The 12,167-nt window shown below is 49.4% G+C and overlaps 1 protein-coding gene across 2 annotated transcripts in view; it reads right to left on the reverse strand.

Moving 5' to 3' along the window:
- The window catches only part of nlrc5 (NLR family, CARD domain containing 5), a 318,509-nt gene that overhangs the window by 19,309 nt on the left and 287,033 nt on the right, over positions 1–12,167 (reverse strand). For both annotated transcript variants that reach the window (XM_072518410.1, XM_072518409.1), the window contains exon 52: positions 2,331–2,414. In XM_072518410.1, coding sequence (XP_072374511.1) covers positions 2,331–2,414 — 84 coding nt within the window. The remainder of the gene's footprint in view (positions 1–2,330; positions 2,415–12,167) is intronic.

Here is a 12,167-nt window from a genome sequence, read left to right on the forward strand (position 1 = left end):
ATCAGGCAGTGATCAGGTGATACGGGGGAGGGGGATATAGGGGAGGGGGGATATGGGGACGGGCTGTTGGTGGCTCACTTGCTCGTGGGGCCCCGACCTCTGCATCAGCAACCTCCCGGTCCTCAGGTCCGCCAGCCAGTTCCAGGGCCCTTTCCTCGTGTACGGTCAGTGGCCTCTCATCAGCGGGCCCTCCTCCAGTCCTCACATGCTCCCTATTGTTGTGTGCGCGCTTCTCCTGTGGGGGGGGTGGTGGTGGCACGGGTAAAAGGCAACAGTGTTAGGCAGGTATATGAATGCACGCCATCGGTTGCGCGTGCATTGCAGAGGTTAAGGTTAGGGCTGGATTCACTTGGGGATATGGGGGAGGGGGGGATATGGGGGAGGGGGGGATATGGGGGATATGGGGGAGGGGGGATATGGGGGAGGGGGGATATGGGGAGGGGGGGATATGGGGGAGGGGGGGATATGGGGGAGGGGGGTATGGGGGAGGGGGGATATGGGGGAGGGGGGATATGGGGGAGGGGGGATATGGGGGAGGGGGGGATATGGGGGAGGGGGGTATATGGGGGAGGGGGGGATATGGGGAGGGGGGTATGGGGGAGGGGGGATATGGGGGAGGGGGGATATGGGGGAGGGGGGATATGGGGGAGGGGGGATATGGGGGAGGGGGGATATGGGGGGGGGCTATGGGGGAGGGGGGTATGGGGAGGGGGGATATGGGGGAGGGGGGATATGGGGGAGGGGGGATATGGGGGATATGGGGGAGGGGGGATATGGGGAGGGGGGGATATGGGGGATATGGGGAGGCTCACCCTGCCTGCTTTGACGAGGTCGTTCACCTTCTTGTGGCACTGGGTGCCTGTCCGTGGTGTTAGGGCCACAGCGGTGACGGCCTCTGCCACTTCCCTCCACAGACGCCGGCTGTGGCGTGGGGCAACTCTGCGGCCGTGCCCGGGATACAGGGCGTCCCTCCTCTGCTCCACCGCGTCCAGGAGCGCCTCCACATCGCGTGACTCGAACCTCGGGGCTGAGCCACGGCTAGCCATCCAGTCGGGTGTTGCGGTCGGGTGTTCCGGTCGGGTGGGGGGGAGCTGCGCGGCCTTATGAGCCGTCACGCCGTGCAGCGCGTATGACGCTGCACGGCGTGAACCATTGCGCAAGCGCGGATCCCGTCACGTCGCTGCTAGCCCATTTCGGGCCGGAGACTATCGGCCCATTTTTATGACGTGACGCAAGTGGGATTTGCGCCGTTTTTTGCGCCGATCGGCGGACTTTCCGCCGATAACGTAAAATTTCGCCCAAGATCTCTCCCGTTCCCGATTCAGGATCATAATCTCTCATGTTCCCAATTCACGATCACAATCTTGCCTGTTCCAATTACAGGATCACAATCTCTTCCATTCCCAATTCAGGATCACAGTCTCCCCATTCCAGATTCTGGATCGCAATCTCCCCATTCCAGATTGAGGATCACAATCTCTCCTGTTACAGATTCAGGATGAAAACCTCCCCATTCCAGAGTCAGGACCACAATCTCCCCCATTCCAGATTCAGGATCACAATCTCTTCTGTTCCAGATTCAGGATCACAATCCCCCTTCCCTCCCTTCCAGGTTCAGGATCACAATCTCTCCCATTCCTGATTCAGTATCACAATCTCTCCCCATTTCTGATTCAAGATCACAATCTCTCCAGTTCCAATTACAGGATTACAATCTCTCCCATTCCCAATTCAGGATCACAATCTCTCCAGTTCCCGATTCAGGATGAAAACCGCCCCATTCCAGAGTCAGGACCACAATCTCCCCCATTCCAGATTCAGGATCATATCCCCTCTACTCCCTTCCTGATTCAGTATCGCAATCTCTCCCTCGTTTCCGATTCATGATCACAATCTCTCCAGTTCCCAACTCAGGATCATAATCCCTCCCATTCCCAATTCAGGATCACAATCTCCCCATTCCTGATTCAGGATCATAATCTCTCCCCGCTTCCCTGTTTAAAGAAAGTACCTTCACAAGTTCAGCAAATGCCAAAGCATTTTACAGCTGTTGAAGTACTTTTGAAGTTTAGTCCCAGTTGCAAGGAAATGCTCAGCCAATTTACACACAGCAAGTTCCCACAGCCAACAGTGAACTAAATGACCAGCTACCTGTTTTAGTCATGTTGGTTGAAAGATAGATTTTTAGTATCGCAATCTCACACCTTTCATTGGGATCATGATTTATCAGTGCCTGTATTGAAATGTATAGATTCTCAAAGCACTCACAGTTATGTCAGCCATCAGTGCAAGAGTAAATTTGCAACACAAGCCGCTGCTCTATTACTTACCGAATTACTTCAATGAAGGAGCACTGGTGTAGACTTGCTGCTAGTTTTTCTGCTCCTGCTGCTGTGATCATGTTCCCTTCCAAACTGGAATAAAGATAGGAAAATGATTTGTTACTCAGAATAATGACCATGTCTAAATGGCAATAGAAAACACACTTACACCCAAAACAAGAATACATTTTGCGAGGGTAACTCACACAGACTCTCTGTTGATTTCCAAAGTTTCCTCAGAACCTGGAATGTAATTGGCCACCAAGGAGCCTAAAATCTTTTCATGACAATCAAACGTGTTCATATTGAACTGCTTCTGTTTTGGAAACAGCAGCAAGGAGGTCAACATTAAACGAGGATTTGTTCAAGTGTTCAAATACCTCGCATAGAGAAAATATTAAAATGTTGGGGCTGTGAGGGGCCTCATAATTGCACAAAGAATATTTGAAGAATATTTCTTTACAATATCTCAAAGAGCTGTCGTAGAGGCTTTTCACAGTAACTTCATTGCAGTGTTGATGTAAGTCTACTTGTGACACTAATAAATATTATTATTATTCAGACATACACTTTATAAACCCCTTGTATATCCTGGTTACAAGTGTGAGCTGTAGGAGTACACTGATATGTTGAGGTTAGTTAAATCTACTCCGGGAGTAATGTACGTTCAAGATAATGCTTGGATAAGCATATGGATGATAATGGCATAGTGTAGGTTAGATGGCTTTTGTTTTTTGACTTCCCATGTCGGTGCAACATCGTGGGCCGAAGGGCCTGTACTGCGCTGTATCGTTCTATGTTCTAAGAGTTGTAACAATTAGTTTCTTTTAGATTCCAGTGGTTCAAATGGATCAGGGAATAGTGGGTTCATTACTGCTCATAGTCCTTTTGATTGTGACCAATGTCTTTGATGTAGACTTCATTCGTTGACTTATTCCTCTCACCTCCACACGTGCACATTGCCTTATTATCCCAGTATCTGATTTTTCTATTTAGATATCTAACTTGCTCACAGATTGTCACAGAAGGCAAGCAGGGTCCTACATACACTGCAATGTTGCACGAACCCTCTATTCTTGAAGGGAGACCTGAACCTTCCTGAAGGACTCTATGGGATGGTTTGCTTCTCTTCTGACAGGTTCAAATGAGAACTTTCAGGGGTGCTAACCTCATGTAGATTCAGAGCTTGGAACAGAAAAGGCAATGCCAGACTGGGTCAGCTCCTTGATGAGGACTATAACAGTTAGGGTGCACATTTCTCTTATCAAACCTGCCCAATGGAATTATCTCCAGAGCCCAGTTCTGATTCTAGCCAACCCGAAAATCATCCCCTGTGACCTGATTGTCCCATAAGACACTTCTCCGCCTTCTGATACATAACACACAGTCAACTAAAGCATTTCTGGTGATAAGACCTTGGTCTTAATAGAACACAAGTGACAAGAGATATAGACTCAGAAACCTCAGCACCTTTAGTGCCATCAAATAGTGCAAGGGTTAAGTCAGGATCATATACCAATGGAAGTACGGGCCAAATCAACAACCCTGACCAGCCTTGCAACTCCACAGGGCTCAAGCCAAAACCTCTGGTTCAACTCACTGCACCGCGATGCCAATCCTTTCTCTCCCCCACTGTCACAGAATGCACAGCAGCTGTGCTCGCTGGAAAAATAGATTAATTCCTCTGACTGAGGTGGAGTATAGTCCTCTTCAATAGAGGGTTTATACTTGGCCATTTTTCTGATGCCATTTCCAATCATAACAATGTGAATCCTGAAGATAATATGAGGGATGAGAGGTTTTAAATATGAGGAAAGTTGAGAGAAGCATATGTTGTGGCTTTCATTGCTATTGGAACAAAGAGGCTATGGGAATATCCAAGAGAAGTGTTAAAAAGAGAGTTTAGATAACGTGAGTGGAGAGAAGCTTTGTCAGCTGTGTTCAGTGAGTCAGTAACTAGAAAGGTACAAGTTGACAATCATCAGTGAAAAGACAATCAGAAAGGCTAGAAGTTAAACACAGAGGGTAGAATGTTCGGCATGAAAATCGGACGCGAATCCCGCACTGTATTTATTTGTAATAAATAACCTGCTACCTCGCAGGTTCCCAGCACCTGACCCCCAGTACCATCCTGAAACACCCATTCCAGAACTCCTCACTGCTAAAGTGCGGTGTGCAGTGTCCACACATGCCAGGTGTCATTGACATCTGAACTGCCAGGTGTCCAGCTCACATTATCCCCTTTTGTGTCCCTGCAGAAGATAGTCCACAACTGCAGAGCGAGAGAGAAAACGGGAGGTGGACGGCCCGAGCTGAGGATCCTGACTCCATTCTAGAAAAGGGTCATGGAGCTCACAGAAGTGGGCCAGGAGCAGGCCTGCACAGATACCGAGGTTGGTCTGCGACAGAAAAGTGAGGAGCCACTGCACCTTCATCCAGATGACCAATCTCAATTGAGTTTTTTGTAGTCCAAACCGTTGACTAGACCATGTACTAAAACCATGTCCCTTGCTTTGCAAGAACATCAATGATCCTCAGCCAACAATGCCCCCCCTGGCCGCCCTCGACAGCTCCCTCTGGAGCTGACCATCGGGAACTGTCCCCTTGTGCACTCTGATACAAGGTGGAGAGGGCTATCGCCTCCTTCTTCCCTCTCGGATGTCATGGCATCTGGTTGCCATTTTAACATACCAGAAGTAATTCACGCCTGCGTGACTTCACACTGGTGGGTGGGAGATTCAATGAGGTCTGAAGATTCGACTTTAAACTCGCTCATTATATCAAAATGGATTCAAATTCATTCAAATAAGGTTCTCGCCTTTCCTGGGCGTGAACCTGATCGCGTCATCGGGAAGGGCCCAGGAACATCACATTCTGAAATCTTGCCAACGTGGAGCCCGTTTTTGGTCTCGTGCAATTTTTTGCGGCTATTGCGGGTTTTGCACCTGCAGCTAACAGACCTGCAAAATCTTGCCGAGTATCAAAGGGTGTGGAACGCTGAATCAGAAACAGTGGTAAAATCCAATCCAGCACAGCTGTCAAAGAGAAGTGGATAAATATTTGAACATTTTAAACAAGTTTAAAATAAAATTCATGATAGCTTCGAAAAGAGATAGGATAATATTTGAACATTTTGAATGTGTTGACCTCCCTACTAAAATGGCAGAGAGAGGAACTTCAGACAAATTAGTTAATGGTTTGTACACTTATGTCCCAATCTGTAAATTGGCGAGTTAGATTAAAGCTACTTATTTCTTCTTTACATAGCAATATTCTGTAATTCACAAAATAAACAAACCCTGCTTTTCAAAAGTAGGATATCAAATTGGAATTTAAACCTTTGTTCTACTGTGTATGATGGGTCATATAGGACCCAAGATGAGTTAACAACACATATCCCTGAGACTGCCTATTTTCACCTCCGTAACATTGGCCGAATCCGAGCCCAATACATCCGAGTCCCTTACTCTACTCTCCATAAACCTCAAATCATCCAAAATTCTGCTGCCTATGTCTTAATTTACAGTAAGTCCGATTCAACTTTCACCTCTGTGCTTGCTAATCTATACAGACTCCAAGTTTAAACATTTCATCCTTGTTTTCAAATCCTTCCATGGCCTGGCCTGGTGCCTCTCCATCTCTGTAATCTCCCTCAGCCTCCTAACCTTACGAGATATCTGTGCTCCTGTAATTTTGGGCTCTCGGGCATCTCAAATTTTAATTGCTCCGCCATTGGTGACTATGCCTATAGTTACCTGGGCGCTAAACTCTAGATCATTCCCCCGCAACTCCTAAACCTCTCTTTATCTTTCCCTGACTTTTGTCTTTAACACATTCTTTAAAATTTACCCCTTTTTATCATCTGCCCCAATATCTCCTTATGTGGCTTGGTGCCATATTTTGTTTGATAATAATTCTGTAAGGTGTCTTGGGACATTTTATTCTGTTAAAGGTGCCATGTAAATACAAGCTTTGACAAAGGGTCACCTGGACTCGAAACATTAGCTCTTTTCTCTCCCTACAGATGCTGCCAGACCTGCTGAGATTTTCCAGCATTTTCTCTTTGGTAGTAAATACAAGTTGTAGTTGCATATTATATTGCTCTCCGAGGCTTCCACTGTTTTAAGAGCTTGGATCCACAGACTCTGCCACAGGTTTGGCAGGTGGTGCTGGATGAGGTGGGTGGATGGGACACTCTGGATTCTGCACTCTCCATCCACTGTTTACGCTTGGCTTCCGCATGCTCCACCTTGCAACACTTGAGGTGATTGGCACCGTTGCGGATGTTTTTGTCCAGTTAGTGTGTTCTAAGACAAGCGATTCCTAAGTGTCAGTGGGGATGTTGCCTTTATTTAGGGAGGTTTCAGACTGTCCTTGTAGCGATTCCTCTGCCCCCTTAGTGATCGCTTGCCATTGCGGAGTTCTGAGTAGACCACTTGCTTTGGGAGTCTCTGTCGAGCATCCAGGCAATGTGGCCCAACCATCACAGCTGGTCGAGTGTGACCAGTGCCTCGATAATGGGGATATTGGCCTGGGAGAGGACACTCACGTTGTTACGCCTATCCTGCCAGTGGATTTGCAGGGTTTTGCGAAGGCAGTGATGGTGATATTACTCCAAGGATTTGAGGTGCCTGCTGTACATCGTCCATGTTTTTGATGCGTAGAGGAGGACAGGGATCATGGCTGCTCTGTAGACCATGAGCTGGATTATCCAAAAATGGGGCTATGTCCCCAGGCCGACATAAAAACGTTGGCGTTTCACACCAGACTTTCCTTAAAAAAATGAAGACCTATTCACTTGCCTGCAGGGAGCTGGCAGGGCCTGGAGTGCTTCTCACAGTTTTCGCTGCGCGAACGGGCCACCGCACTGCCAGTTCCGAGTCCGCGCATGCACATGGAGGCGGCCTCCAGCGCCTGTGCCGAACGCGATGGCGGACTCAGCCAGCGCACCTGGACCAACAAAGAAGGTCCCAACGATCTACCCCGCAGCGCTCCATCAAACCTGCCCGATCACCGCCCCGCCCACCCGCCCATAAGGCCCCCCCCCCCGGTACTTGATTCCCCCCACACCCCACCAGGGCGGCTGCAGACTGAGTACACAGCTGCCGCGCAAAGAGTCCCGACAGGCCAGGCGTGGTTAGAACCACGCCATCGGGAATTAGGGTGGTCGAGACCGGGGTATCGCTAGGAGGGCCTCTGGCAATGGCTCCCCAGCCGCGCCGTGTAAATTGCCCGTGAACGATTCTCCGCAGACTGGAATATCGCAGGAGCAGTGCAGGTCCCGATTCGGTCATAAAAGTGGATTCTCCGCCCCCGTGCCGAACGCGATTTGGGCGCGTGGCTGCGGAGAATCCAGCCCCATGAGCTTGGTGCTGGGCTTGAAGTCTTAGTCGTTGAATACTCTGCTCCTCAGGCACCCGAAGACTACTCTGGTGTATTGGAGTCAATGTTGGATTTCATCGTCAATATCTGCTCGCATCGAGAGGAGGCTCCCGAGATACGGGAAATGATCCACATTGTCAAAGGACTCACTGTGGATCTTGGTGGTTGGGGGGCAGTGTTGTGTGGGAGGAGCGGGCTGGTAGAGAACCTTTGTTTTCCGGATGTTTAGTCTGAGGCCCATTCTCTCATATGCCTCGTGAATGTGTCGGTGGTCATTTGTAGTTCGGCCTCTGAATGTGCGCACTCACAGGTGTCGCCTGCATACTGCAGCTTGATGACAAGAGGTTGAGGTGGCCTTGGTTCAGGCCTGGAGGTATCGGAGGTTGAACAGTTTCCCCTTGTCCGGTATGTTAGCTGCACTCCAGCGAGGAGCTTCAGGATGATGGATGGAAGGTTGCTGCAAGGAAGATAGAGAAGAGTGTTGGTGCGATGGTGCAGCTCTGTTTGACCCAAGTTTGCACATGTATTGGGTCTGTGGTTGTTCCATTGGTGAGGATCACAGCTTGCCGCTACATAATAAGCTATAGGTTCAATTACTTTGTGAAATACAGGTGAAATGATATTTAAGTTTCAATGAGATCGTCAAAGTGTGGAAATATATATTTTTTATCATAGATTATCATAGAATTTACAGTCCAGAAGGAGGCCATTCGGCCCATCGAGTCTGCACCGGCTCTTGGAAAGAGCACCCTACCAAGGTCAACACCTCCACCCTATCCCCATAACTCAGTAACCCCACCCAACACTAAGGTCAATATTGGACACAAAGGCAATTTATCATGGCCAATCCACCTAACCTGCACATCTTTGGAGTGTGGGAGGAAACCAGAGCACCCGGAGGAAACCCACGCACACACGGGGAGGATGTGCAGACTCCGCACAGACAGTGACCCAAGCCGGAATCGAACCTGGGACGCTGGAACTGTGAAGCAATTGTGCTATCCACAATGCTACTGTGCTGCCCATATAATGGGATGAACACAATAATAGAGATGCATCTGGGACTAGGTTTAGTGGCAGGGCAGAGATGGGGAGTGTTTTCCGCTGCCGAGGGTGAGGGTAAACCAGTGCGTATCTTTTTGCCCCTGGTGTAATTAATTATGCATCCGGGGGTTTAGCACCATATTCCATGGTGGGATGGGCTTGTTGGCGTGTTTTCCCGCCATCATATCCGGGTGCCATATTTAAAAGGTGCCCAACATTGAAACATTGAACATTAATCCACTGTTGAAGAGAGAAGATGGACCTCCTGAGGCTCGAAGATGGACCCCTTTTGAGGACAATGAAGCTGGAAGATCCACCTGATCGATGCTTCCCCCATCAACTGCTGTGGTGTTCCAGGGTCCATGATCACTGTCGGCCTTCATCCCAAACCCAGGAGGCAGCCCCAGGCCTTCTTTGGCTGAATCCTACCGCCCTGCACTCCATGTTGTTCCAGATGTGTTTTAAATTGGCTTGTATTCCCACTGACATTGTGTAAAATTGGACGTGGGGGGGGGGGGGGGGGGGGAGATTCTGGTCAGGCCTTAACCTTTATCAGCAGGATGTAAATCAGTTTCACGCTGGCCACCAGCAGGATTCTCGATACACCATGGCGGGCACCAATGGAATATCCCACTGTAATTTCACGGAGGGGTGAAACTGATTTCTGAGAGTTCTGCTGAATTCTCCCAGTGAGGGAGTGAACCTGACTACTATCCATTTGAATTCATTTAAATAAATGGCATAACGCCGTAACTACCGGGGATATCATATGATCCCCCCGCCGGCGGGAATCACTACTGCTCTCCAGCAGTCGGGATGACCATGCCAGTGGCCCAAGGCTAGTGTAGCCCAGGGGTGGCTATGGACATGGTAGGGAAATGCCCTGGCTCTTCCCCCTGGCACTCTGGCAGTGCCAACCTGGCACTGCCAAGATGACAGAATCAGGTTGGCAGTGCCAATTTGACAGTGTGGGGGGGGACGTGCAGGGAGACCCATTGGTTGGGAGTTCCCACTAACCCCTGATGTCGGCAATGGTGGTAAGGGTGGCCTCTACTTCCTCACTGAAATTAAAGGTCCCTTTAAAAGGGCGCCACGAATTCTGTAGAGCTAAGCTTGACAGGCTCTATGAGGCCCCGTCTCAATGGAGTGATGATGAATGTGCTGTGATTTGTTATGGGCCAGGGTTTAGAGAACCCCAAAGTGTATCATGGGGTTCACTTGACCCACAACTTCTAATAGATTGTGGTTATGGGGAGCACACGGACCTACTTTACAGGTGTGATGCAACAGAGATCTACAGTACTTTTAAATTAAAACAATGTTTATTTATGAAACCAGTTAACACTTTATAAATCCACAGTAAACATCTTAACAACTATTAACACCAATAAATCCCCCAAAGAATACAGTACTCTCTAAGTAACTCTTAATCTTTCCTTGCAACATCCATAAGCCAAAAAGAACCCTTTTACAGAAAGACATCAGGTTTAACTTCACTACTGAGCACAGTTACCACTTTGAAATCACCAAATGAACATTGTTTAGCTTGCAGAGATTCATACACATCTTGCTGTGACTGCAGCTTCTCCAAATCTAAACACACCCTGCAGCTGCGAGCCCAAAGCGAAAGTAAAAGCAGACAGCCCAGCTCCACCCACACTCTGACATCACTGATAAACACCCATTTCTTAAAGGTACATCCACTACAGCTTTTTTATAAGCCCCCATTTCTTAAAGGTACTCTCACATGACAGATTGGAAATGGATAAATGACCATCAAATAAAATGGTTTTCAGGTTGTTACTTCTGACATCTGGCATGCTGTCAAGCGAAAGAACCGGGACGGGATTCTCCGCAATCGGCGCGATGTTCGCCGACTGGCGCCAAAAACGGCGCGAATCAGTCCGGCATCGCGCTGCCCCAAAGGTGCGGAATCCTCCGCATCTTGAGGGGCCGAGCCCTAACCTTGAGGGGCTAGGCCTCGCCAGACTGATTTCCGCCCCGCCAGCTGGCGGGAAAGGCCTTTGGTGCCCCGCCAGCTGGCGCGAAACTGACTTTGCCGTGCGGCGCATGCGCGGGGGTGTCAGCGGCCGCTCACGGCATCCCCGCGCATGCGCAGTGGAGGGGGTCTCTTCCGCCTCCGCCATAGTGGAGACCATGGCAAAGGCGGAAGGAAAAGAGTGCCCCCACGGCACAGGCCCACCCGCGGATCGGTGGGCACCGATCGCGGGCCAGGCCACCGTGGAGGCACCCCCCGGGGCCAGATCACTCCGCGCCCCCCCCCAGGACCCCGGAGCCCGCCCGCGCCGCCTTGTCCCGCTGGTAAGAGAGGTGGTTTGATTCTCGCCGGCGGGACAGGCATTCCAGAAGCGGGACTTCGGCCCATCGCGGGCCGGAGAATCGCCGAAGGGGGGGCCCGCCAACCGGCGCGATTCCCACCCCCGCCGAATATCCGGTGCCGGAGAATTCGGCAACCGGCGGTGGCGGGATTCACGCGAGCCCCTGGCGATTCTCCGACCCGGCGGGGGGGTCGGAGAATCCTGCCCCAGTATTGTAAAAGTGAAAAATGAAAATGAAATGAAATGAAATGAAAATCGCTTATTGTCACAAGTAGGCTTCAAATGAAGTTACTGTGAAAGGCCCCTGGTCGCCACATTCCGGCGCCTGTTCGGGGAGGCTGGTACGGGAATCGAACCGTGCTGCTGGCCTGCCTTGGTCTGCTTTCAAAGCCAGCGATTTAGCCCTGTGCTAGTAGATTGATTATCCACTGGACAAAGTGCCATTCTGTACAATATTGAAAGGCTAGCCCAGTATGAGAACCAGAGCCCAATGTTTAAACTCTCACAATGGCTTCTGTTTGGCTGTTTGAAAGCTTTGACAGGCATATGAGCTTTTATTCATTGTTTGCAGACTAGCTTAACCATCTCTTTAGGATGCTTAAAGCTTTGACAGATATAAGCTTTTAGCTGCCTTCAAAAGAACTGATGCAATTTGTGCAGCAGAATTTGTTTACAAATCTGTCTTGGGGAATGTGAGTTTGTTTAGTTTGTCAGATTTATGAGCCTGAAAAGGATAATGATTTACCTCCTGAAGTCATGTATGCTTATTTTGACAGAGTCATGAGCTTCTGAATAGGATAATGGTTTTCAAGTCTCAGAGTTTTTGTTTATTTTGGAAGTTTTAGGAGCTTTTCAATGACTTCCAAATGTTATTATATAGCTTGTGAGTTCTACTTATAAAGTGGATAATGGGTGAATGGGTTGGGGGGGGGAGGGAAATTAGGAGTTAGGGAGACTGGAATGAGTGAAGGGGCGAGGTTAAGGTGGTGATTGTGAAGGGGTGAGGGGTTCAGGGGATGGGGCAAGGGTTGGTGAAGGGGATGGAGGGGGTAAGGTGTTAAGGGGTGGAGGATGAATGGAG

This window comes from Scyliorhinus torazame, chromosome 10 (genome assembly GCF_047496885.1).
Source record: "Scyliorhinus torazame isolate Kashiwa2021f chromosome 10, sScyTor2.1, whole genome shotgun sequence".
Classification (NCBI taxonomy): Eukaryota; Metazoa; Chordata; class Chondrichthyes; order Carcharhiniformes; family Scyliorhinidae; genus Scyliorhinus; species Scyliorhinus torazame.